Source organism: Pithys albifrons, chromosome 7 (assembly GCF_047495875.1).
Source record: "Pithys albifrons albifrons isolate INPA30051 chromosome 7, PitAlb_v1, whole genome shotgun sequence".
Taxonomy (NCBI): domain Eukaryota; kingdom Metazoa; phylum Chordata; class Aves; order Passeriformes; family Thamnophilidae; genus Pithys; species Pithys albifrons.
Window position 1 is genome coordinate 52,918,092 of NC_092464.1, and position 27,463 is coordinate 52,945,554.

The window sequence follows — 27,463 nt, forward strand, 5'->3', positions numbered from 1 at the left end:
TTATCAGAGGCTCCCAGGAATACGGTGTGCTGGGAGATACTCCTTTTATTTCATGCACTGCTTTAGGAATAATAGTTGTGCAGAGCTTAACAAGGCTTTTAATTAAAAGGCTGTGCCCACACAGTGGCTTTTCTCTGTGGCACTTGCTGGTGAAGGGGTGGAAACACTTCTTAGTATCCACAAAAGATGGAGCTAATCAGAGAGAGTAATCAGGCATTGGAATGGGCTGCCCAGAGAGGGAGTGGATTCACCATTCCTGGAGGTTTTTCAGCTGAGCTTGGCTGTGGCACTGAGTGCCATGATCTGGTAAAGGGACTGGAGTTGGACCAAGGGTTGGACTTGATGATCTCAGAGGTCTTTTCCAACCCAATCAATTCTATGATTCTAATCATCTGTTGGTAACCAGTGGCTCTTGAATGGCTTTGCCACAGTGGCAGCAGTGCCTGGGTGGCTTCTTGTGAGGTTGGACACCTGTGTGTACCTCTGGCCAGGAGCTGCCTTTGCCCTCCCACTCCCCTGCAGCTCCAAAGGATGGGCACCTCCCTTGGTCCTGGGTCTGCCCTCAGCTCTGACCACTCCATCCCCAGGCCAGAAGGTCAAAGTTGTAATCCTTTAAGCCATTTAAGGCTTGTCAGACGTGAGAGCAGATGGATAAGTTGCAGCGATGGACAGACCTGGCAGTGTGTTATGCAGATGGGCAGGATCACAGCAGAGCAATAGGCAGAAGGATGCACTAGGAGGTCAGGAATTCTGGTTTTAGTAGCTCTGATGTCTCTCTTGACTTCCAAAATGTGCTATTTAGAGGCAAGGATGTGCCATGTATTAAGGCAGAGTACATAACTGGAATGAATGGGTAGCTTTTCTGTTGGCACTGCCATATAAAAGCCTAATTGCAGTGCCCTGTTCTGCTGTGTTTGAGCATCCAGTGCAAACTCTGCTCTTCAGAGTAGGGTGTCTTGCCTGACTGCTTGAAGAGCACTGTCATCGACATCAGTGACATTTCATACATTTCCTTCTCTGGGAGGAGCTTTTGATAAAATGCAGAGTGGTTTTGTAAAGTGTGGTGTTCTGATGGGACAACAAATACATATTTCTATATGTGTGTATGTGTAATGGCTGTGCACTAGGGCTGCTAAAAACCAACAATTTTGTTGTCCTATTTACAGGCAGAAGTGTCTGGCTATGTAATCAAAGTTAATACATTCTCAATTTATTTCTTGATTTGCCCAAAAATGCTTCAAGGAGCTAAAGCTGGAAATACGTGGAGAGTGGTGTTTGGTTTCATGAGTCCACCCTGCTCTTGTTCAAGGTTAGAGCACTGCAAACCCTCTGTATGATAAGAAGTTTGAGCAAGTTTAATAACAGATATTATGATGAGCATGGTATGTAGTGAGGTTCCTTCAGTGAAGGCATGAGAGCAGTAGGATGTGTTTGCTTAATGAACAGCAGGAACATCACAAGTCCTTTGCCAGTACTCTGTGGCTCAGGAACTTCAAGTCTGTATTGCCTAATAACTCTTAGGGAATTTTTATTAATTTATTAAAATATAGTTGTATTACCCCTTTATCTCTCAACTTTTTTACTGCTCTTACCACCAAATTTCTCAAAGAAATTAAGTTTCTGTCAGAGGCATATCTCTCTGAAACTGCAATTTCTGACTGCCAGAGAGATGTGATGGTGTGATATTGCTCCAATTCGAACTGCTGTGATTTGCTGTGTTTGAAAAGAAAAATATGGTTTCAATTAGTTGGGATGTTTCTTTGGAAGAATGAAAACAGTAACAGAAAACTTAATATACTCACCCAAGTTGTCCAGATCTCTATAAATGGTATGGACAAAACCACTCTAAGTAATCAAGGATAGAGTGATGTCCTTAATCTGGTTACACTACACTCTAATTGAGTAAGTAATCAACCTGAAACATCTTGCCCTGAGCATGAGTGTGACTCCCAGTGAGTGTAAATGTCACAGAGAGCCTGGTAACTGCTGACACTGTGGCCAGGACCTCTGTATTGTTTGTTCTTTCAGCTTTGCAGCAATCTGACACAGCCTTCTTTGCACGCAAATCTGTGCTTGTGCCTTATTGTTCTCAGTATGAAAATGCTTGGGGTGCCCAGACTACTCCTCCTTCTGCTCCCCTTCCTGAGAGCATCTATAGAGCTGGTAGGAAGGTAGGAAAAATTTATCTTGGGAAGAGGCTGGCAAAGACCCCTGGAAGACGTGTAAAGGTGTGAGTGTTACTGCAGGCAAAGAAGAAAGTTCAGTCTCTGAGGTGTAACAAATACTCATGTGCCTCTCCAGGTTATCACTAGATATCTGATTTTATTGGCATCAATATTTCATCCACTGCCTTTTGGATTTAGGAGAGATTGTTCCATCAGTCATATCTGTTAACTGGGTGTCCAGTTATTTATTAAGCCAAGCACTTAAGGAAGTTTTGTTGTTCAGAGTGGAATAAATACTGTAAAACACTCTTTGTAAGCACATGGGTTTTGTGGACCAGGTTTTCATATTGTAAGTCAGTCCCTCTGTTGTCCCTGTCACTCAGATTTCTCTTCCCTGAGGTATTCTATTAAATCTGAGTTTCTGCCCTTCTCTCTCCCTGCTTAGTAATGAATGGCAGGACTCACCTGCCCCCAGCTGTGACTGCTCTTGTTTCAGGGGACGGTTTGCCCACTGTGTGTGCAGTGGGACCCACAGTGCTGCCTTGCTGTGCGTTGCACCCAGTTTTCCAAAGGCAGGAGTTGGAAATGTGGGCTGAGGTAAAGAGTTGTGACCTGGGATACACCCTCTGAAGGGCTGGAAAGAGGAGGTTTGTCATTGCCTTGAGAGATCTGACTGGCTTTGCAGTTGTATTTTAAAGAACAGAGCAAAGCTTTTCTCTATTACAAGAATGACCTTTCCCCTTGAAGGATTTCACACGTTGGAAGTTAAAAGGACTCATGGATTTCCTGCATTCCAACAGTAAAAGGGAGGCTGTGAATCACTGTGGGGCATCACTAAGTTTTTCTTGATAAAGAAGCTCCACCTGAGGTCCCTTGTTCACGAAGATCAGTGTTATTTGCACAGCATCAAAATTGAGTTAGTCCACTGCAGTGAGACAAGAGCAGACTGTAATATAAGGGTTTTTTCCTCTACAAGTCCTAGAAATAACATTGGCTGTGGTAACAGAGACTGCCAGTGATTCAAAGGACTGTATTTCAGGTCTGTGTTCACTGCATTGCCCAGTTTTCCCATAATTATTACCCACACAACATTTGGCAACCAAGCTTCTCATTTACTTGGCTATTCTGTGCATTTTCAAGGTTCTGTTTTGGTTTTCTAACAAAAGCCTTCTTTTAAAATACCAAATAAAAAGATTCAGTGCTGCTTGAAATAGATTTAAAGGAACAACAGGGAAGGTAAGTCTGTCCTGCAGGTGGTTCAAGTTAAAAGTTGGAGATCTTTCCAGTTTTTTTGCTGTATTGTGAGAAGGGGAGTTTGAAGATGTTGTCTTGCCTGATCTGGATTTGGGTTTTCTGCTGACAGGGAAAACAGGCACCTGGAAAATGAGGGTTAGGAGAAGAGAAACTGCAGCCCAAACCAAAAAGGTGAAAATTCTGCTGTAAGCTTTAGGATGATCTGGTGATTCCAATGTGGTGCTTGGTGGTTTAGGAGAAGTCACAGTCAGTACAACGAGACAAGGGGGAGGTTCATTTTCTCAAGAATCAGATTAATTAATCAAATTAATTTAAGGTTGTGCAGTCAAAACTTTATACTTGTCTTCCTGGCTAGTCACGTGTTTATGCCATGTGACAAAAAGGCAAAAAGGGTTCTGGTGCTGAAGTTGAATGTTAGCAAATGTCTCTGTTATTACTGAGAAAATTAAAATAAGGAGTCATACAATGGATACAAATTCAACAAACATTTTGAAAACAAATTCAAGAGCCAGTGATTGTGCGACTAAATGAGAAAACATGAGTAGCAGGTATTAGGATGTAAAGCCCCAGTTTCACAACTCAGGTAGATAAACACACCTGTTATATAAAATCTTGGTGTCAAAAGTAAGTTAAGCTTCCAGAAACCTAATTTGGTTGTGTTTAGGCTCAGTTATTCCCTGTTTGTGATTTAGTGCCACTTAGACTTTACTTAGAGGTGTGTGCAGTGTTGCAAACCTGTCAGGTTTGGGCTCGTGGCATGGAATTTACCAAGTCCAGTTGGTCATACACCCATTGCAAAGGCTTAACAGCAACTGGTGTCTCCTGCTGTGCTCTCTTTTTGCCCATTAAATTGCTTTTGTGTGAAAAGCAAAGCATTAACACAGACCTGTTAGTGGCAACAGGCATAATTCCTGGTCTGAATCAAACTGAGAATTTTTTTCTGTGGGTTATTCTCTCATGTTTAGCATTGCCCCTAACTGAGGAATCATAGAATCAGTTGGGTTGGAAAAGACCTCCGAGATCATCAAGTCCAACCCTTGCTCCAACTCCAGTCCCTTTACCAGATCATGGCACTCAGTGCCACGGACAAAGCTCAGGTTAAAAACCTCCAGGGATGGGGAATCCACCCCCTCTCTGGGCAGCCCATTCCAATGCCTGGGCACTCTCTCTGCAAAGAATTTTTTTCTGATCTCCAACTTCAATCTCCCCTGGCAGAGCTTGAGCCCGTGCCCCCTTGTCCTATTGCTGAGTGCCTGGGAGAAGAGACCAACCCCCACCTGGCCAGAACTTCCCTTCAGGCAGTTCTAGACAGCGCTGAGGTCACCTCTGAGCCTCCTCTTCTCCAGGCTAAACACCCCCAGCTCCCTCAGCCTCTCCCCACAGCACTTGTGCTCCAGTCCCTTCTCCAGCCTCGTTGCTCTTGTCTGGCCCCGCTCCAGCCCCTCAATCTCTTTCCTGACCTGAGTGGCCCAGAACTGAACACAACACTCAAGGTGTTCTCAGCACTTTGCGAGATATCAGCTCTTCTCTGGTGGGCAGGCAGAGTCTCCCGATTTTAACACAGAATGAAGAGCAAAGCTAGAATCTAAACACTGTCTTTGAGGCTTCTCTGCTTTAGCTGTTCCAGTAGAGGTTTCATAAGGGTGAGGGCTTGAATGTTCTCAGTGTTTGCAAGTTTTGAACTGCACCTGATTTTTGCAGCTTGTACCAGTCTAAAGCTGGCTTTTTTCCCTTGTCTTGTCTATGTCCATATCTGTCTGTGTGTATCTATATATATAGCACAGCTAGATAAATGAAAATTAGGTGTGACTGAAGCTATTGAAGAAATTTTTGTTATTTAAGGGAATTCCTTTACAGTAGCTTTGCTGCTGTATTTGAAAGCTGTAACTGGTACATTGCAATTTATGCTGTTATTATAAAGAAAGTGCTGCTGCTTTGGCCACATTAACTGTATGTTTTTCTTAACACAAGTTATTTAAAGGTACAAAGAGGAGCTATCTGGGCTCAGTTTAAGCTGAATACCAAATAAATCGGTGGTGAAAATGACCCAACTTTTTATCTCAAAGCCAGGCCAAGATGTTTCCCTGCTACCACCTTATTATTAAAGCATATTTTATAGTGCTTTTTATCCAGCTTGAAAGAACTGAGGTGCAGGATATTCTGCTGTGCTGTTTATTTTCCATCTGAAGTACTGACTTTCCCATCTGAATTGTATTGGAGGTAGGTCTCAAAGACCATGGATTGAGTCTCCACTCCTGTTGCTTTCAAGGGACTTGAGGTCAGACTCCCTGAGACTCCTGAGCTGGACACCTAAATGTGTGAAGTGACACCTCCAGTACCTGAGCAACTGCACTGGTAGAGAGATCCTCAGAAGGTCACAGGGCTTTAGGACCTCTGAGAAACCTGACATGGATGTGTTCGGGTTTGCCCTTCACAGCATCAGCACCCAGAGGCACAGAGGAGAAATGTGTTTGCTGCCCCTCAGCTGGGTCATAATGATGTTAAATAGAACTGAATACCCTCCTTTTAGCAGTGACTGCTGCAGAACCCTCCTGAACGGTTTGTTTGTTTCTAATCAACTTCACAGAGTTCTTGTTTGGTCGTTTTGTTTGTTTGTTTTTGTTTTGGTGTTTTTGTGATGTTTTTGGGCGGGGGTTTTTTTGAGGCCCGGTGTTTCCTCCTTGCTACATTTCTTTTGTGTGGGAATTTCGTAATTCCTTGCAAAGTGGAGTTCACGCTCGCTGGGGCATCTTCGTTGTAAAATGCAGGATGCACAGCTTCAATTAATGAAGGCAATTTGTCCCTTTCAGAAATATCCCAGCAAGCAAAGTTGTGTGAAGGGCACGGCTGATCACGGGAACAAGATTTTTCTTATGTGGTGTAAGGTGATGATCCAAACATCTGCTGTGTGAGGTACAAGAGCAGAAGGCAGAGAGCTGTTTTCCATTCATCCTCCCAGTTTTCTTCATGCCCTTGCTCAAAGATAAGCCTCCAGGATTATTTGGGGGGCATTTGGGCATCAGTGAAGGCAGAATGGGGAGATGAGCTGGATGACCAACTCAGCCAGCCAAGGGCATTTGGAAAATAGTGGCTACTAAAACAGTTCAGACTGGTTGCTGTCATTCTTTGCTTCAAGGACTGATTAAACTCCAGTAATCACCAGTGATTCTACCAAAGAAAGTGAGTGGGAAATCAGTTGTGATCTCTTACTGAGAGATCCTGCAGTCTTGTCTGTGAAGTTCTGGCTTCTGGGCTTTACTCCCAAGCAAAAAGTGTGAATCTTTTCTTTTGGGGGCTCCTTGGAGCTGAGAAGAGGTTTGGGCCAATGCTGGTACAGAGTAAGGCTTAGGTTCTAGTCATCTTTTCTCACCAGCCAGCTGATGTGGCTGTCCATGGGCTGCAGAGAACATGATATTTTTCAGGGATGGTGGGACACAGCATGAGGTCTCTGCTCCCTGTGTCCCAGGAGCTGCTGCATTCCTTAGGCATGTCTGTCAGAGCTCACACCAGAGTTTCGGCTCTCAGAGCACAGGCACAGCTTGGCTGGTGTCAAACTGTGTGGGGGGGGGGGGGGGGGGGAAGGAAAACAACAGGGAGGACAAAAAAAGCTCCCTTCTTTCATATCACTTACTAAATAATGGCCTGGTTCTCAACATGACTCGATTTCACATCAACCTTCAAGTAAAACCTGTGTTTGTCTTTTTCTACTGCTATTTCTGCCGCCTCCATGACTTGTAGGAGGCACTCAGAAAAAGCTCACATTAGTGTGTTCTCAATTACTTTTTTGCCCCCTGTTATGACAATTCCTCAAAATAATGGCTTGTCTGTGATGTTCAGAGTGAATTCCTTGGTGAGGTTTGCACAAAAATGTTTTATTGTGGAAGGTGAGCTCAGTGTCTGGAGTAATATAATCAGGGAAGTTTCCTCTAGTTCAGAGGCTGAATTAAATTTTGCCAAGCCTTAGGCTGTATTCTTTTAGCTCCATCCTACAGGGCTCAGTTAACCTGTTAGAGAATTCCCTTTCTCCCACTGTCTGAACAAGGAGAGCTATCTGCACCAGCTATGTCCTCCCCTCCATCCCTCCCCCTCCATCCCTCCCCCTCCATCCCTCCCCCTCCATCCCTCCCCCTCCATCCCTCCCCCTCCATCCCTCCCCCTCCATCCCTCCCCCTCCATCCCTCCCCCTCCATCCCTCCCCCTCCATCCCTCCCCCTCCATCCCTCCCCCTCCATCCCTCCCCCTCCATCCCTCCCCCTCCATCCCTCCCCCTCCATCCCTCCCCCTCCATCCCTCCCCCTCCATCCCTCCCCCTCCATCCCTCCCCCTCCATCCCTCCCCCTCGCATAGAGCACAATACATCCAAGGATTCATAGAATTTTGGGGGGAGACAGAACAATTCTTGTAGTTGTGTAAAGGAAATGCCATTTTCCTGGAATATGGTACAGAAACACCAACAGTGCCATCTTTACAGGGTAGGAAAAGAACATTTGGTCAAAATGTGCCATTTTTAGGGAAAAATTCCCTCACTGCAGGAATGGTGAAGCACTGGGACAGGGAATTGGTGGAGTCACAATCTGTGAAAGTGCCCCAAAAAGGAGTGGCACTTCATAATGTGGTTTAGGCTCAAAGGTTGGACTTTGTGATCTTGGAGATCTTTTCCAACCTTAATGATTCTGTTATTTTGTGATTATTTTACTGTGAGACACTGAGAGCTGTTTCTTCAGTAGTTTCCTGTGGCTGCTCTTTCACCAGCCCTCACTGTTGGGTCAGAGGCAGCTTGCAAATTATCTGTTTTTTCTCTTACTCCAATGCCATGTGGTAGCAACATGGAGGATGGTGTAAAAAAAAAGTCAGTAGGTTTTATCACTCTTTGTTCTTTATATCTTTCTAAATTGTGGGCCCTGTTGCTTTGGAATTGCTTTGCACAACTTTGAGAAATTTGTAAAACCACCGGCTTGTGTTTTCACTTTTGGGCTACTCCTCCTTTCCCTGGAGAAATGAAAATTGCTGCCTTATATTTCAAAGGAAAGAAGGATAGCAGTGAAGCTCATCTAAGTGTTTTATTTTATATACGTGAGAAAGTAATTTTTCTGGTGCCTGCAAGTTGTAATTTGAAGGGAAAGGAAAGCTCAATATTGGTAACAAGTGACATTTAGATTGGGGGTAGCCTAATTTATCTAATCAACTTTAAACACACGGTGAACTGAGGCCAAATTAATTTCTGCGATGTTACTAAACTCAAGAGTATTTACAAGGAGATGCTCTTGCCTTCTTTTCTGTTTCATCATTGTTTTAATTTTGAACTTGGCTGTATTGTTGTTTATAGAGGAGAAATATATTGAGTTTGCATTAGTCTGTGGAAAAAGTAAGTTTTTGGGAACTTTCTCCTCTGTTTCAGGAAGCAGAGATGGAAATTCTGGTTTCATTCTCCATGGGATGGTTGCCTCAGTCGTGCTCCTCAGGTCTGGGAGTTGGGGGGCGAGAGCTGGGCTCTGTTTGGGGTCGAAAGGACCAGGGTTTTCCAGAAGCTTCTGCCGGGAGCACGGAACAAGCCGGGCATGGGAACTGCCAGTGACAGTCGAGGGCGGCAGGTGGAGCGGGAGCTGCCCCCGCTGTGTTTTCCGTGCAGCGATGTACGTGGTTTGGCGGGCTGGGGTTAGTCGGGATCTTGGCAGGAATCACTGGGTTTCCTGATGGGAATGGGCTCTCCCTGGATGGTTCCACATCCGGTGCACAGCTTGGTGGAGGGGACCCATTGGATGGTGGCAACGATGGCCGCTCCAGGTGTTTGTGATGTTGCGATGTGTTCAGTGTTGTCTGACCATACAGGCCAGGTTTGGGCCAACACTTCCAGCTCGGGATTTTCGGTGATGGAAATGTGCTTAGCCCAGCGGGGTAATGACGAGCATAGTCTGGGCCGTCATCAAGGTCCTGAGCCGTAAGGACTCTGGAGGCATTTGGCAAGGCTGATGCAAAGGGACGGGCTTCATTTTGCGACTCATTTCTTCAGCATGGTGGTGCAGTGCCGCCATTTTGGGCACTCAGCACACTGGTGGTGCCATCCCATGGGCCCCCCCACGGCCCCGGCCGCCATTTTGTGTGGGCCCCCCCACGGCCCCGGCCGCCATTTTGTGTGGGCCCCCCACGGCCCCGGCCGCCATTTTGTGTGGGCCCCCCACGGCCCCGGCCGCCATTTTGTGTGGGCCCCCCACGGCCCCGGCCGCCATTTTGTGTGGGCCCCCCACGGCCCCGGCCGCCATTTTGTGTGGGCCCCCCACGGCCCCGGCCGCCATTTTGTGTGGGCCCCCCACGGCCCCGGCCACCATTTTGTGTGGCAAAAGTCCTGTGGGGGGGGAGTCTGAGGGTGTTTAGCCTGGAGAAGAGGAGGCTCAGAGGTGACCTCAGCACTGTCTGGAACTCCCTGAAGGGAAGTTCTGGCCAGGTGGGGGTTGGTCTCTTCTCCCAGGCACTCAGCAATAGGACAAGGGGGCACGGGCTCAAGCTCTGCCAGGGGAAATTGAAGTTGGAGATCAGAAAAAAATTCTTTGCAGAGAGAGTGCTCAGGCATTGGAATGGGCTGCCCAGAGAGGGGGTGGATTCCCCATCCCTGGAGGTTTTTAAGGTGAGACTGGCTGTGGCACTGAGTGCCATGATCTGGTGATCAAAGGTCGGACTTGATGATCTCGGAGGTCTCTTCCAACCCAATCGATTCTATGATTCTGTGATTCAGTCAGAATTTTATTTGAGTTGGGAACTTTGACAAGAGCTGCCAACCCCAAGTGGGTTCTCCAACGCTGTGTGAGAAGCAAAACACCTGACACCCAAACCAGAAAAAACAAATGCAGAAGCAAAAATTCAGCATGGAATTAAACAAACCCAGCCCCACATCAATACTTTATGTAGAGAGAGGAGGCTTCCTGTAGGAGTTGAGCGCCTTTGTGTTGGTGCAGGACAGGAGGGATGGGCTTCTGCCAGTCCTGAAGAGTCTCTGTGAAAGCCTTTTCCATGTGTTCTGTGCTCAATTCCTGGAAAGCTGGTAGGTGGGATCCATTATTTATAGGGCTTCCTTTTAGCCCTTCAGGCAGAGTGGAGACAGTTCATTGCAGGGCATGTTGGCTCTGGCTCAGTTTGGTGTTAACCATTTCTACCTGATCTGGAGTAATTTCTAGGCCAAGGATTGTGACACGTGATGTGTTTTGTAAGATCCATTTAATACCAAGAAGCAGCAAGCATTAAAGATTTTATGAAAAAATAAGCTGTGTTCTCAGTCCCAGGTAAAGGATTGATGGTTGTCAAGGCACTTGTAGGTGATGGTTCAAGGAGAGTCTGTTGACTCAGTGAGTTTTACCTTGGTCAAAATTAGGAAATTTCTGTATCCCATTTAGGATCTACCAGTGATAAGTCAGTTTTCAGAGTATTTTATTTAGCTGGAGTTCATAATAGTGTGCAACACATAAGGGTCTGTCCTGGCTACAGTTAGTTGTGAAATAGAGGGGATTCTCACAGGGAATATCAGGAATCCACTTTGTGTATTGGCACAGCAAGAGCAAACGGGTGAGATGTGAAGTGCTAGCTGTGATGGCCCAATTAAAGCTGTGAGTCAGTGCTGATTGGCTGCTAAGTGATCAGAAGAGATTTTGGGGTAAGCATGGGGAAACATAACCATTTCTCATTATCCCTGGCTTACAGCACTTATGAGTTAGACCTTTCAAAAAAAAAGAGTAAATGTATTGAAAATGCTTTGTGGTTTCTTTGATTCCAAATGTAAAGTTAGTTACAGGATCACAAAAAGTTCCATGACTTACATGACCAGATGATTTTTTTTCCAAGGAGAGTTGTGTATTTATGTCACACTTTATCACATAATCTGTAGAATATATGTTGGAATTTGGCAGGTTTTCTGTTACTGTCTTCAGCAGTCAGAGCTCTCCTAATTCAGTGTCAAAATATTTCACAAGGTAGGAAAGATGGCCTTGAAGCAAAGGCAGTGGATCAAGGCTTGAATGGCAGGGGGTCTCTTTGAGTGCTTAGCATGGTGTGCAATGGGATGCTGTGCTCCACAGTGTACAAAGGACAATTAATATTTCCGTTTTTCTGGCTTTTCTTTTTAAGTTAAGCAATTTTGAGCAGTTATTTTCTCTTCCTCAGTGTTTTTGTTACTGCTGCTACAGTGGGGTATTGATCCTATTCCTTGGGTTTGGTACTGCTGCAATGTTCTGCTTTTGGAATTAGAGCCCAAGATCATCACGACCTGATAAATCTGGTGGGAAGCCTTTCCAGTTTTATCCATTCTTAAACCTGGTTCATATGGGGACACATTTCTTAAAATACAAGTAGTGGTGGGGAAACCACAAAAGTTGCATAATGAGGAAGTTTGGATCCTTTTTGCCAAAAGGACTCTTTTTGATCTCCATATGCCACGTGAATCTCTTAGAATGTCACTGCTTATGGCTATTCATGATAAATAAATGAATAATTAAAACTGTTATTAGGAAAAACACGGAGTTGTAGCCTTTGGAAAATGAGTCCTCACTTGACTTTCTGCTGGAGTGGAGTGTGTGTAATTGTGAAGGGTCTGATTAGGGAATTAATTGCATCCCTGCCAACCTGATGCACTTGCTTTGGCTTCCTGTCTACAGGTGGGTGTGAAATTGTTGTGATAAAGTTGATACAGTGGCTGGTGGTAACTTCAGTAAAACCAGACACTTCTGTAGTGCATTTACTGCAGAGGGAAGAATTTCAGGAACTGGATGTGTGATCTCGAATTATTTCATCAGGAATATTTGGAAACCTTTGGGATTGTTTCTCTGAATGCCAAGTGTCCTCACTTGCATTGTGGTCTCTAATTCTCTAATGCTGATCCCAAGTGCCTAAAAACGAGTCAAGAACCAGAAGTGAAGAAATTGTTTCATGAAAAAAATGAGGTTTCTGGGAAAGAAAACTGCTTTTAAATTTTTCTTGTGCCTTTCTGGTTGACCTTTTCCAGATAGTCTGAAAAACTACAGATAGAATCTCACAATATAGAAGGGACAGATTTTTACTTGTTCAGACAGCTCTAGGGTTGGGTGTTTTAAGAATACTAAATATTGTAAAACCTGCAATTAAATCTTACTAACTATTTATCTCCCCACCCAAAGCCCCTTGAACATCCTGAAATAGGTAACAGTGGGAGTCCCCCCCCCCCGCCCCAGTATTTACAATAATGATCCTCACAACTCAGGTGTTTCCCTTTGTTGCCTCTAAGTAAGACCTGAAGAGATAATTTCCACTAGGCTGGAAAACACCACGTTGTCTGGAGGAACTGCCAGCTGTGTAACCAACCCATCAGCCAATGCTCAGATGGATTCAGAGATGGAAAAATGCATCCCTTCAGTTCACTGAGTGAGCAATGCCTGATCTTTTAAGTTACCATAAATAGGATCTCACTTTAGTGAGTCTGTCTCATGGTATGCAGGGCTTTTTAATGAAAAACACCCCATCTGTAGGTACCTGTCATGTATGAGGTATGATGACAAGTAAGGATAAATATATGCCAGATACATGTGTACATGTTTTTATTTGTAAAAAATAGATCAAGGGTCATGCAATGGGGTAATATAAATACTACTTTTAATTTTAGAATAATTATTGCTTGCTTCTGTAACCTTAAAAAGGCTGAAATTCAAGATGATTCTTAAAGAAAAGTTTCCTAAATCCCTACTAGTAACACTAGTAAAGGGAAGTTCTGGCCTGGTGGGGGTTGGTCTCTTCTCCCAGGCACTCAGCAATAGGACAAGGGGACACGATGGGCTCAAGCTCTGCCAGGGGAAATTGAAGTTGGAGATCAGAAAGAAATTGTTTGCAGAGAGAGTGCTCAGGCATTGGAATGGGCTGCCCAGAGAGGGGGTGGATTCCCCATCCCTGGAGGGTTTTAACCTGAGATTGGCCGTGGCACTGAGTGCCATGATCTGGTAAAGGGACTGGAGCTGCACCAAGAGTTGGACTTGATGATCTCGGAGATTTTTTCCAACCCAATCGATTCTATTATTCCATGAAACTCTGGCAAGGTATGTTGATTTTAATTTCACATACCAACTTGATTGCAAACACACACGTAGCTGCTTTCCCTCCCTTTCATTGTTTTATCCTTATAGTTAAGAATATGCCATAATTTGCTGAATTGAAATTGCAGCATCTTTGGGTTTGGTAAGGTGGTTTCCCCTTCTGCTCATTGAATATAAAGGGTCTCAGCACATTTCTGAGTGTAGTCTGATCACAGTGAACAGAAATAAAGGACAGTGCAAGGGGCAGGAGAAATTCCAGATGATATTTTGCAGCTTGCATTCAGAATCAGTAGCTCTGGGGGAGCCTGTTCCATGAGAGGTTATTTTCCAAAACATTTCCATACATTTATGTGGTGACATACAAGGCCTGTGTTTACCTGAGCTGGAGTCAAGAACAGACTGACGTTATTGAAACTCTTTGGATTCTACAGGGCAAGATAATTTCCTGAGTATGTCAGAAAATTAGTAACTTTGTCAGCATCTTTTAATCACTCTGAGCATTTGCTTCTGCACAGTGAGTTTTGAAAAAACAAGTCTCACACCTCCCAAAATATCTCAGAGTTTAAACATTACCCCTTTTTTTTCCTTTGAAATGAAGGTGACACAAAGGGTAAATCATTGTGGCAAATGTATGGAAAAAATCAGACTGCCTTTGTTTGCACAGGTCCTGTTTCCAGGGTATTCCTGTACTCATTCATTGTGGGCTTGATGATTGTCTTGCTTGATTTCTGTGTGATCTGTTACACAATGCAATAGTCCAGGCATGTGGTTCTGACATACCTTTAATCAATGTTTATTGGGAAAGGAAACAAATTTATCATGAGAATTACCTGGAGAGTAATAATTCTGCTTTTCTTTTCATCACCACAATTTGATTTCCTTGATGCAGATTAGGTTTGTCTTAGATGATGATTCAGAGGTCACTTGTGGTTCACTGGGCTCAGTTGTTTGGCCTTTCACTTCAAAACTGAGAAACCAAGTATTGGTTCCTGGGAGATGTTTTGGGTTTTGTGCATTAAAGCATAAAACTCAGATACAGCTTCTGAAAACAAGCTATTTAACAGTATTCACATCCAGCTGACTCTTTTTAATGGATGACACTGTGCTTATATGTCACAATAAAAGATGTGTATTAGTAGAAATTAAAATGTGGAGGGAAAATGAACTGGGGGGATCAGGGGAATGGGAAAAATACCAGCAGTCAGCTGCAAAATGATATCTTTATACTGAAGGGTTTTGGTGTTTTTTAATTATAGAAACAGCAATTAATTTTTCAGTTTATTCCATTTTATGTAGCTAAAGAATATCCTACTGTGGTGTTGTTTTTTTAATAGCAGTCTTCCAGTTAAACCTGATCACTGGAATTCTGCTAGGGAATTACTTTGGGATCTAAATCAGTCTGAGTGAATTATGCATGCATGAGCACAAGGAAGAATTTTGTGTTCATAACAGCCAATTGTACACTCAGATGAGTGTTTGCATACGTAGTCACCCATTTGGAATCGGGCCCAAACTAAATTAGAATTAATACCATGGGCTAGTTCCAGGATTTAGTTCCCAAGTCTGTTTATAATGATGTAATATACATTAAAAATATCCCCCTCTGCAGAGGCTGCTCTGGCTGCACAGCGGCAATCACACACCATCGGGTGACAGGGGCTGGTGCTGGGGTGGAACTGCCGTCAGCATCGCTCTGGGGCACCTGTGATGTGAAGGCACAGCCTGGGCTGTGTAAGAGGCTGCAGATAAGGCTGCCCCAAGCACCTCTTCTTTCTCAAGCTGCTCCACTCCAGGCTGCCTGAGCAGTGGCTGTGCAAGGGAGATGGGCTATTTCCAGCAGACAGCCACTCCAGCACCAGCCCCTGAGACGGTAGCAGGCACTTTAAGGGTAATAACAGCTGCCAGCACCGAGGGTCCCAGGGGTGGCATCCTGACATGCTGCATGGCACTCAGGAAGCCGGCCTGATGTCCTCTGTCAAGCCTAATGCCCAGGCTTGAAGTGCAGTGCTGGAGGGGGAAAGGGGCAGACCCCGTGTCTCTTGATTTAATATGGATGTTGCATTGCTCTCATACTCAGTGTCTCCTGCAGCTTGGTGCCCCAGGCTGGCTGGAGGACAGGATTTAGAGAGTTTTTCATAGAATCATAGAATTGATTGGGTTGGGAAAGACCTCCGAGATCATCAAGTCCAACCCTTGGTCCAACTCCAGTCCCTTTACCAGATCATGGCACTCAGTGCCACGGCCAATCTCAGGTTAAAAACCTCCAGGGATGGGGAATCCACCCCCTCTCTGGGCAGCCCATTCCAATGCCTGAGCACTCTCTCTGCAAAGAATTTTTTTCTGATCTCCAACTTCAATTTCCCCTGGCAGAGCTTGAGCCCGTGCCCCCTTGTCCTCTTGCTGAGTGCCTGGGAGAAGAGACCAACCCCCACCTGGCCAGAACTTCCCTTCAGGTAGTTCCAGACAGTGCTGAGGTCACCTCTGAGGCTCCTCTTCTCCAGGCTAAACACCCCCAGCTCCCTCAGCCTCTCCCCACAGCACTTGTGCTCCAGTCCCTTCTCCAGCCTCGTTGCTCTTCTCTGGCCCCGCTCCAGCCCCTCAATCTCTTTCCTGAACTGAGGGGCCCAGAACTGAACACAACACTCAAGGTGTGGCCTCACCAATGCAGAGTCCAGGGGAAGGGTCACTGCCCTGGTCCCCTTCTCTTGCTCCCTTCCCCCTTTATGCTCTTTCCTTCCCTCCACAAGGACTGCTCTGGGGGTAAGGCTTGTAAGGAAGCCCAGGGCAGTGCTGTGTGCCATGCCCTATTGCCAGTGCTGTTACTCTTCCCTTAACACATCCATCTTGGAGGGTTCTGTACTCTGTCCTCTGAGTGCTGGGACTGGATGCAGCACACCCAGCGTGCTCTCCTGTTACAGGCCACAAGGAACAGCCTTCAGAATCCTCTGTCTGACCCCACTGTTTCTGGTCAGACAATGATGTGGTCTCGAGAGATGGAGCCAGTCTTAGTTTTAACAAATGTGGTGATTAGACTCAGATGAGCCTAAACAATACGTTGGTGTAATTCAATCTTCTGTTACTGAAAGACAGTTCCAACCATATCTTTGGATCCAACCCTGTGTAGTTTCAGAGGTTTTTAATGTCAGAAGAGGAAGGAATATTCATATTGTACCATATCATCTTTTTTTAGGACAGCTAAGGAGCACCAGAAGAACAGAAGAATAAACCATAACAAGAAAATGATCGTGCATAATACGTTGTATTAAGAAAAGGAGAGTTAATTCCTTGTTTTGAATCAAGGGAATGAGAATTGTGAGTCTTGATTTTATTTTTTTGTTCATTTTAATCATACACTAATTAATATTCCTTAGAGTCAGATGACTGTGGTATGAAATGTTGGTGTCAGATGGAATACAGGTGCTTTTGTCTTAGCCTCTAGTATAATACAAAAATGAGTGTACTGGAGGGGTTTTGATCAGATTAATTAAGGTGGCTGTTCATCCATTGTCTTCAGTTATGAATAAGCCACACAGAATATGTTGTCTGCCAATGGCATCCAGTACAGGGATTGTAATAGGAATATGTTGTTTGAACTATAGACACAGTGAAATATGTGTGATGAGACAAATACCAGAGGATGGCTTGTTTGCTGCCTGTCATGGATTATTTCATTGGTGAGGAGTGGGGGAAAATTGTATTTTTAAAGTCATGTGCATGCAGCTGAGGTGGAATTATCTGAGCCACAGGCTGAGGAAGCAGAGAGAAGGGACTGGACAGGAAAATGAGTCTTTAAGCCTTTATGCAACAAGAGCAGAGAACAGGAACATGAGCAGGGAGAGGTGGTGCCTTTTAGGAACAAACCAGGCAGAGGACCAATGACAGGAAATACTGATATATTGATTAAAGGGTTATTTCTTTTGTATGGTGATCCCTGGCACTGAAAACATACACACAAAATTACTTTCAAGTTCAAAACTTGAATCTTCCTTTATTCTTAAAGGGAACTTTTTCATCTGGGTGGTGGTTTCACCTGGTGGTGGTTTCACCTGGTGGTCTTGTTCAGGAGCTGGTAAGAATTTCTTCTCTCTTACTGGTTACACAAAATGCTCCTGTGTGAGACAGTGCATTTTATTTTTTCCTGCTTTGCACACATTTTTTTTTTAGATTGTCCCAATATTGAGATGGATACTCTTGAAATCCTCATGTGCAGCCAGTTCAGGGACCTTGGTGAACTCTCAGGGAACCCATAGGGATCCACAGGGGTCATAGGGACTGTAAGTTTATATGAAACTCTTACTGGCTTCTTTATGGCACTGCAGGTTTTTTATATACAGGACTTATCTGGAGTGGAAGAGGTTACAGAAATGATGAGATGGAGTCAAAGAAAATAACTGTTGTTTTGGAAGAGATTACACTCAGGAGTTATTTTGACTTAGTCCATTATAGGAAATGACAGTCATGAAGGCAGAGATAGAAGAGTTCTCTTATTCTTATCTTTGGTATCTGTTTTTCTGAGAAAATTGAGCCAATTAATTTGAATTCTTAAAAGGAAAAAAATCAACCACTGTCACACTTATGGAAGTAAGACATTGCTTTGATTTTTAAAAAAAAATAATCTACTATCCCTTTTTATAGGGTAAAATTGCTAGTGAAGGAAGACATTACTAATGGGGTTAATATTTCACCCTCTAGAACTTAAATATCAAATTATTATCCCCCCAGCAGTACAGGAATTTCACCCTCCTATTTCCTCAGTCTTGCTTAAAATAAAAGCACATGCAATTTCAAGTATTGGGTTTTGTCAAAGTCATATATTGAGATACTTCAGGAGAAGATGGAACTTTACTGATTGGACCCTGTTGGGATAGGAATTACTTCAAGTGGCCCATGTTAAAAATCATGTTTTATCTTTCTTTTTGCATTTCGAATATGGTGCAAAGCAAGATGTCAGTGGCCCAGGTGGGACTGACTGGGCTGCTGTACCTGTGGGCAGCTTTCTGTGAAGATAATCTGGAATGTTCTCGAGTCTGGCTGCTTGAGAAATAGCACTTTCCTTCTTCAGTGGCCTTTTATAAAGCCCAGAGTCATCTTTTATCTGCCTGATTAACTTTCCTCTATCACTTTTACTGAGTGTGCTGGTTTAAAGGTAAACCAGCAGGAGAAACAAACCCAGCACAAAAGAGATTGAGTCAGAGTTACAATTTAATAACAATATTACAATAAATGCAATGGCACAAAGAGAAATTGGGTTTAACCCACAAACCCCAGCAGTGTAACCCAGACCCCTGGGGCACAAACACAGTGCGGTTTGTTGGCCCCTGTGCTGAGCCCCACATGGTTCCTCTGAGTCCAAAGTAAAAGGAAGGGGAAAACCTGTTGGTGCAGATGATGTCACAGTCTGGGCAAGAGTGGTGGTTGCAGTCTGGGTGCAAGTGGTGGTCTCTTCCTGTCAAGGTTCTGCTCGTCCTCTGGATTCGACAAGTGGTTTCCCAAGTCCCAAAATCCCCAAGATTCTCTCCCATCAGGTCCAGGTGGGAGCACCCAGTGCCTCCCCCAGAGCAGGGAGTTCCACACTGGGTGATCTTACTCTGTGAGTCAGGGAGTGTTTTTGGAATCGTTGCTGGCCCATGAGCAGACATGACCCCTCAGGTGGATGTGGAGGTGCCAAGGACTCCCTGCAGGGGAGTTATCCCAGCTCTTATGTCACAGGCTTCTTTCCCAGCCAGCTCCCAGCCTGAGGGGTCAGGTGTGCCTTGGGCAGCTGCTGCAAATGGTCCAGTGGTAACAGTTCATGGGAAATGACTAGAGGGTTTAGAACACACAGCTTTGGTCACACCCACACAGTGATAAACTCATCTCACCTGCTGAACTAGGACACTGAGTATAAAAATATTCCTTACAGCCAGCTTGAAATGCTGTGCAACTGGACTGCTGGATAAGTAATTAGTGATTATTAGTATCTGGTAATCACCATGGCTTTACATTTCATCTGTGTAAAAAGTTTCAACTTGTCTCTTGACTTGGCTTTCTTGTCACTGCAGAGATGATTCTGGTTATCTGCTTTTTGGGTTCCCAGGAATGAGCCTGTTGAGACTTGCTGCTGGTGTTCCCAGGAGGTTTTATGCAAAGTGAGCTGGAACCAACAAGTTAGCTGGAGTAATGCTTCTGGTTTGGAATTTATTTTTTTTTTCAAGGAAGAAAAAAAAAGAATTTAAATCTCGTCCTTTTTCTGGCTTCCATTAACAACTTGGTCTTTGAATATTGCTTTGAGGAAGTGAGTGGTGCAGTTCTAGGTACGACTCCCTGAGGTGTTGTTGTGCTGACCTTTGCCTGTGTGTTTATGGGAAAGCAAATAAAAGTCTAGCAAATCACTGCCTGACATAGAGATGGAAAATCCATATATAAAGCAGACCCACCTCTCAAAGATCTTCACCGTCATTTCCATGTTTAGTAAAGTGTTGAAATCCAGCATTAGATAAGGTAACACATGCATGACTTTGCCATAGGTAGTGCCAGGCTGTTGTTTTATAGCATCTATAGTGGGGTGCAGAGTAATTCCTTTGAAATAATAAGAATGCTGAGTTTTGTCTGCTGCCTGCAGAGCTGTTAGGAAAGCAGTGCAGCATTGAGAGTTTCGGTGGTGTTTAGAAACAGGAGTTAAAGGCTCTGGTATTTACCATTTACAGTAGAAGCTTGTTCTTGCTGGGTATGCTGCTTGTTTTTTTCTCTCCCTATTTTTGTGCCAATTAAATATAAGCTGTAGTTTGCAGATACTGATCATTGCACTGAGCAACTGGGGAAAGATGTTGGTGGCACTGCTAATAGATAGTTGGATGTTTCTGTGTCACAATTCATCAGATAAGTTGAGGAGATTGCCAGTTCCAGAGGGGTCCAGCAGCAGTTTGTTACACCTGGAGCATTCTGCTTTGCAGACAAGGCTTTAGTGGTTTGTCACAGTCAGAGTGGGGTAATGGCATTTAGGCAGTGCCAAATAAAGTTTTCTATCTTGTATCTTTTCCCACTGTAGATGTAATGGCTTTAACATCCTACTTGAATAGAAAATACTATACTAGTTTACTGCATGTGTTGCTTGTTCATCTCTGTCACCCCCTCTCTGTCTGCTCCAGCTAAATGATGGCTCTAGATGGAGCCTGAAATTCCACTTGCAGCTGCAGGGTTATAGAGACAGAAACGCTGACTGTTCACTCACAACTGTTTCTTTAGGAGATGTTCTGGTTTCCTCGAGCTTGACATTTACAGCTCATTCAGTGGTAAACTTCATTTGGTAAGCATTAACTCATGTGCAGATGTTAGCATTCCACGGGTCTTCTAGGACTGCAGTTCAGATCCAAGTTCATTTCACAAGTGGCTGATGGACTGTGTTAAACTGTTTTCCTGCTTCAGCCAGGCTGCTGCCAAGTGTCCACATCACCAGGAAAATCTCGATTGGCAGGGAGAGACTGAAGGTTTGAGGCTGGTCCCTTCCACCAGCTGTTAATTATGATGCTGTGAGAGACCCCAGCAAAGCAGGACTCTGGGCCAAGTTAGTGTGGGATAAGATAAAAAGTGAAAGTCCTTTAATATCAGGCCCAGGGCCTACAGGAATACATATTGATTTACGCTCTGAACACTGATTTCCATGGTTTTTATAATATTGTTTACCCAATCCCCAGTTCACACATCTTAGTCCAGCCCCATCCTGCCCCTGGTCACAACTCCTCAGGATTTGAGTCAGGGGTCTCTCTTCATCATTTTCCTCTTCCTCAGCTCACATAGGGCTTGGAGGTTTTCCAGTGTTCTTAGACCCAAGGTTTTTGGCTCATGTTTGTCTCATTCTGCAGGTCTTTTGATATTCTTCAGTTTTCTGCCTTGAAGAGGGTCTAAACAACTAAAAGAATTTGAGCTACTGATATGTGGCAGAGGATGGCATGTATAAACATTGAACTTGATGCTGTGAGAGAACCCCCACAAAGCAGGACTCTGAGCCAAGTTAGTATAGGATAAGATAAAAAGTAAAGTGCTTTAATATCAGGCCCAAGGCCCCCAGGAATACATGATGACATGCATGTGCTCCCCAGTTCTAGTTTCCATAGTTTTTATAATATGATCGATCCAATCATTATTTTACACATCTCTCGGTCCAGGCCCAGTTCCACCCCTGTTCCAACCCCCAGGAACTGGGTCTGGGGTCAGCGAGACCCTCTGTCTTCATCAGCTCCTCTTCCTCGGGCTCCTGGAGTTCTTCCAGTGTTCTGACTTCTGGGTCACTTTGTCCTGTGTTTGTCTTGTCGTGCAGGCCTTCTGATAATCCCTAGCTCTTTACCTTGAAGAAAGTCTAAACAACTAAAAGAATTTGAGCTACTGATCTGTGGTAGGGGTTAGGATGTACAAACAATGAACTCAGGCTGCCAGAATACTAGCACATTAAATCTACATTTGCTACAGTTACTGTGTTCCTAAAAGCTTTAAAATGAAAAAAATCAAAAACTCACAAACCTCCCTGCATCAACTTAAGCTGCTAGAAATATTAGCACACTAAATCTGCTTTTTACTACAGTTACAAGTACTTCTAAAATCTGTAAAAATGACAAAATCGAAAAATCAGAAACCTCTCCTGCATGAATTATGGTGTACTGGAGCCAGTGGAGTGATGAGAAGTGATGTATCTGAAGACATGGTGGTCTGCACAGCTCCCCCTCCTCAGGCAAAGTGCTTCCCACCCAGGCCAGGGCTGAGTCCCAGTGGCACAGCTCTAGAAGGGGTTTGGCAGCTGCTGTTCCTGCAGCTGTCCCAGAACTTGCACAAGTCTTTTGAGCCCAGTGGTTGCCCTGTTGATGCCTGTGCTGGTGCGTGAAATTTGTTACTAAGAAAAAGAGAAACGAGTAGTGAAAATCTATGGACCACTTCTCCTGGAAAATGTCATTGCTAAGCAAAATATTGGGTAAAAATGGACATACCCATCATTTCAGCCCATGTGAGAAGTGGATAATTAATGTTAGTGATACAGAAATATGAACTCTGAGACCTTTCCTATTGGTGCAATAGTATCACCTTTCTTTAGTTTTCACTGTGCACTGTCAGTAGCTGTGGTGTTGTGTGTACAGGCAAGGAGGTTGGTGAATAGCCTGACAAACTCCAGAGGTGGAAGAAGAGGCAGCAGAGAAGCCTTGTTTCCCAGAGGCTTGTAAAAAAAAGAACTTCTTTAACTCTTTCAGAGCTTGATCCCTCTGTTGAGGACAGGAAATGCTGCTGGAGATAATTAGCTGAGGTGGGCTCTGCCAGAGAAGCTTTCAGGACCTGTCCAACTTGTTGCCCAGTGTTTCCTTCCCTGGGGTCTCAGGTATTGCAGTATCCTGTGTAGGAATGGATGTGTCTCACTTTGTCTTGAGCCACAATATTGCTGGAAGCATCCTCTGCTTCCAGAGAACGTTCCTCCAACTGTATTTTCTTTCTCTCTATGCCCCTTTTTTGCTTTGTTGGCTTCTGCAAACTATATCAAACAGCTGCTCATCTTCAGAGGAATCCATGACCTGTGGATACCCTTCCTACCATCTTTCCTTTCACACCAAGAATTTGGCACTGCTGTTGGTCAGCCTTCATTGCCAACATGCCTGGAATGTTTGTCCCCTTTTCAGTTCATCTTCACAGGCTCTTCCTTGCTGTTCTTCCTGCTTTCCAGGCAGAGGAAATACTCCAACATCCTGTTCCCTCTTTTTAAAACTCCTACTTTCTGCAGTGCTATGGAAAATTTGACAAACTGTTGGAGTCTGTCCTGAGACCACAGCAGTGAATACTGTCTCGTTTTCTCTTCAGTCTCTGTTCATCTCAAGGTCTTAGTGGGCATGTGTGAGATGTCACCTTGTTGGGGGCAGAAATAATGGGTTTTGTTCTATCCTCAGGTCTCCTTCATGAAGGAGCTCAGTTCAGAACCCAGATCCTGAATTTTATCTTCTGTGTCAGCATTTATTCACAGAATGGTCTGGAAGGGACCTTTAAAGATCATCTAATCCAACCTCCAAATAATATTGTTCATGATAGAACATTTATAATAATGTCAGTTATTTGTTGTTAGTATTACTGGGCTGAACAGGGAACTAACTCAGCTTCGGATTCAGGAGGAAAAAGAAATCGTATGGTCTGTGTAAACAAGGTCAGACTTTGCAGGAAGATCACAGGTGGTCAGTGCTTCAAAACTGTCACTGTTTTATGGGACATTTGGACAATGCCCCTGATACAATGCTTCAATTTTTGGTCAAACCTGAAGTAACCAGGCAGTTGGACCAGATGACCATTGCAAATCCCTTCCAGATTAACCAAGCCTTCTCCTCTTTGCCTCTTCTTCCTACCTTCTCCTTTCCCTACTAGTACATACTGAGGAAACCTCTGCTGACATTTCTTCCCAGCCCTGCATTAGCAGAAGGCACTGAATGTCTGTGACCAATTCCCTAGGCATTGTCTCTGTCACCTTGTGGGACGAGGACATGGACCCTCTGAGGGGGGTGAGAGCTGTGGATCATCTGGAGATGGTGGGACCATCTGCACAAGTTTGCCAAAAGCAGGCGTGGTGTGTGGTGTTTGAAAGTCTTCCATGTTCTTCCACTTTCTCTGGATTTCCACAGGATGGCAAATCCCCTATCTCTGACATTTGTGAGGCTTGAAGATAAGCCCTCAGTCTGATGCAAGTCTGATGCAGGATGTGCTCCTCAGCTAAATGGTTTCAGGTCTTTCAGAGGTGTCATTTCCCCTGTAGGTTTCATTTCTGCTCCTTGTGCTCACCTTCAGAAATGCCCAAACCGTTTTCCTTGGGAAAACATTCTAAAATGCAGGAGCCTGAGAACAGCAGCATTTCCTGAGAGGGAAGGTCCATCTGGCCCAGTACTTGGCCTCCAAAGTGGCCAACCACCAGTGTTTGAAGGGGAGAGCATGCGAGCAGTGCCAGTCTGCTGCGGTCAGGGTGCTGCTGGTTGTGATGGTTTGATCCAGGCTTTCCCTGGTAACCAGATGTAACTAGGGAGGGGCTTGTCTCCCAGGTATTTCTCACCCATTCTTTCCCCTCCCATGGGACAAGGGAGGATATGAGACAGGGAGATAGGAAGTTTTTTTTCCTCTGTTTCCAGCAGGGTTGGGGAGCAAGAAGTTTTTGCTGCTCTCGGTCCCTTATCAGAGCCATGCAGAAGATCAGAGAAAAGACGTGAGTGAGAGGGCATGAGAAAGTGGGCTGGTTTTCCTCTGAGAGTGGTTGGTGGGATTGTATTGTACTGGTTTACTTGGAGGGTGAGTGGGGGTGTTTTGGTACCCACTGCTTTTGTTCTGTCTCTTTGTTGCCCCTGTTTCCCCCTTTTTCCCTTTTCCTATTGTGAGTGCAGATTGTATACATATAATTGTGAATGTTCAAAAATATACATATATATAAATCCTGACTTAACTCAGTTTCTTTCGAGTTTTTGTTCCCCTCTCCTTTGAGCAGGGGGGAGAAGGGAGGGTGGCTCAGGGCTGGGAGGCCAGGACAAAACCAAGACAGTGGTGCTCACAGATCTCGGTGTCTGGGACCCCCATGGCCCTCAGTCAGTGCCTGAGCCACTCTGTGGGTGTGCCCCTCTCTGCTCCTGTCTCCTGGACCCTGCACTGCAGAGAGTGCTCTCCAGGATGGAACCTCAGCCCTGGGTCGTGGCTTGTGACGCAGAACTCTGAGAGTAACGTGGCGTAACCGTTCTGTTCTCTGCCCTGTGCTCACCCTGAGCTCAGGAACACTGAGGCTGCTCCTTGCCTGCCGTGGCACTGGCAGTGTCACATGGGTCCCGGTGGGTATATAAAGAGCAAACACTTCAGTCCTTCCTGGCAGCTGTGCCTTCCAGGTGTGGGGGGCCTCTAAAGAGGGGCAGTTGCCTTTTAGTGTCAGATGCCCACCTGTCCAGCCACCTCCTCACCATGTCAGCATTACCAGCAACAACCTCCTCCTTCACTATCTGCCTGCAGAATTCATTAAAAGGTTCATCAGCAACCTTTATTCACTCTCCTGGAGAGTAAAGTGTATCCCCACAGACAGCAGTGACACGAACTGCCTTCCACTGACCCACAACTGCTTGATCTCTTGTAGCTTTTTCAGTGTCTGGGCTGGTTTGGCACTTTCTCCCATGGAACTTCACAAATGGAAGTTTGGTTAGTGCCAGACATGGATATTTTGTTCCCCAGGAGGCTGACATCAGTTTTGAAAGGGACTGGACTGACACCACCAGTGCCATGTCTAGAGCCCACTGCCCACCTCACACTCTCTGTGGCTCACCAGTGGAGGTTGATCAGCTGGTTGTGGCTATGGAGCTGGACCCCAGCAGGTGGTCCCAGCTGATGGTGGGAGCCCCGTAACTCATCTCTCAGGCTCCACCCTTTGTGCTTTGCTGCCTTCGAATGTAGGAAACAGCAAAGGTCATGCTCAGGCTTTTTGAACTGAGATTGCAGAAAAACATCATTCAAGAAATGCAGGTTTCCTTGCCCACATCATGTTCTGGATTTCATGGCACCCACGAGGCAGAAGCAGCTTTATCTCATGGTGCAGTTCCACAGCCCCATCCTCCCCACCAGCTGCAGCTGGGAGAGAAGACCATCACTGTCTCATGACTCCCAAGACCAAGCTGCAAACTGAGAACAGTGTGGCAGATGTGCAGATTAACAGATGGAAGATCTCACCTGAAAACAGCCCAAAGATGTTGCTGTCTTTTTTATTTGCCCTTGGTGTAAAACCATTAGTGTTTTCCTTTTATATTAATAGTGCAGATTTTGTACCTTTACTTGGAGTGCTTTCCACAACAGATGTAACTCTTATTTTGAGCCAGATTTCAGCGCAACTGAGGTTTGTCTCTGGGCAATTAAAATCCTCAATTAACATATTAATTATTTTTCTAATGATATTGCGTAAGTTTTTCTTCTGAAGGGAAAAGAAAATATCTAATTTGTATACTGGTTTGTGAGTTATTTAGCTAATTTGCACATGAGAATTTGTTGGTATTTATCTTGCAGTCACAAAACTGTACATTTATTTTAAGGGATTTTATGTATTTCCTGCTCTAGTGAGGTGTGTTAAAATAGTAGGTTCATCTGACAGGTGTAATTACCAAACCTGAAAAATGCATGTTTTCATTTGTTGAGATAGAAGGAACAAACCCTCCTAGCATAAATAATCAGTGCTACCTGTCTTTATAAAAACTGAAAAAAACCTTTCAAATATCAATCTGTGGAGGTTAAAAAAAGTGATTCTGATCTCTTCAATGCTATTCCAATCCCTTCAGTGCAAAGACAGTGCTTAAATGGTGCAGCAGGCATCTGGTAATTAACAGCATATTGGGGTGATGCTGGGAGGGTGAAGGAGGAAGGGAAGCAACAGAAAACCATCAGTGCAGACCAACATATCTGTTTTTGTCTTATGTTGGCAGGAGTGTTCTGGGCAGAAAGGCACGTGCTGTCTCAGTGTGGCTGTGTGTGGTGCCCCATGGCTCAGCAGTGTGGGCAGGTGTCACAGCAGCCCCTGTGCAGGTGGTGTCAGACTGAGCACAAGAATTTGCTATCTCTGGAAACAAACTGCTGGCCATTGAATGAAATAACCACCTGAAGGGAAGTTCTGGCCAGGTGGGGATTGGTCTCTTCTCCCAGGCACTCAGCAATAGGACAAGGAGGCACGGGCTCAAGCTCTGCCAGGGGAAATTGAAGTTGGAGAGCAGAAAAACATTCTTTCCAGAGAGAGTAATCAGGCATTGGAATGGACTGCCCAGAGAGGGGGTGGATTCCCCGTCCCTGGAGGTTTTTAACCTGAGATTGGCCGTGGCACTGAGTGCCATGATCTGGTAAAGGGACTGGAGTTGGACCAAGGGTTGGACTTGATGATCTTGGAGGTCTTTTCCAACCCAGTCGATTCTGTGATTCAGGCTTGAATAGGTTTTCTTGCACAGACTGAGCTGTTACTAACCTGTGCTGCACATTGTGGCTGGAGATCTGTTGGGCTAATTACTG

At 44.8% G+C, this 27,463-nt stretch overlaps 1 protein-coding gene across 7 annotated transcripts in view; it reads left to right on the plus strand.

Moving 5' to 3' along the window:
- HECW1 (HECT, C2 and WW domain containing E3 ubiquitin protein ligase 1) overlaps window positions 1-27,463 on the plus strand; it is a 252,145-nt gene that overhangs the window by 34,578 nt on the left and 190,104 nt on the right. For 3 of the 7 annotated variants that reach the window (XM_071559590.1, XM_071559593.1, XM_071559591.1), the window contains exon 2: window positions 16,653-16,774. The exons of the other annotated variants lie outside the window; for them this stretch is intronic. Coding sequence is in view for 1 of the 3 variants with exons in the window: in XM_071559593.1 (XP_071415694.1) it covers window positions 16,766-16,774 (9 nt within the window). In the remaining 2 variants the exon portion in view is untranslated. The remainder of the gene's footprint in view (window positions 1-16,652; window positions 16,775-27,463) is intronic. 7 annotated transcript variants of the gene reach the window in all.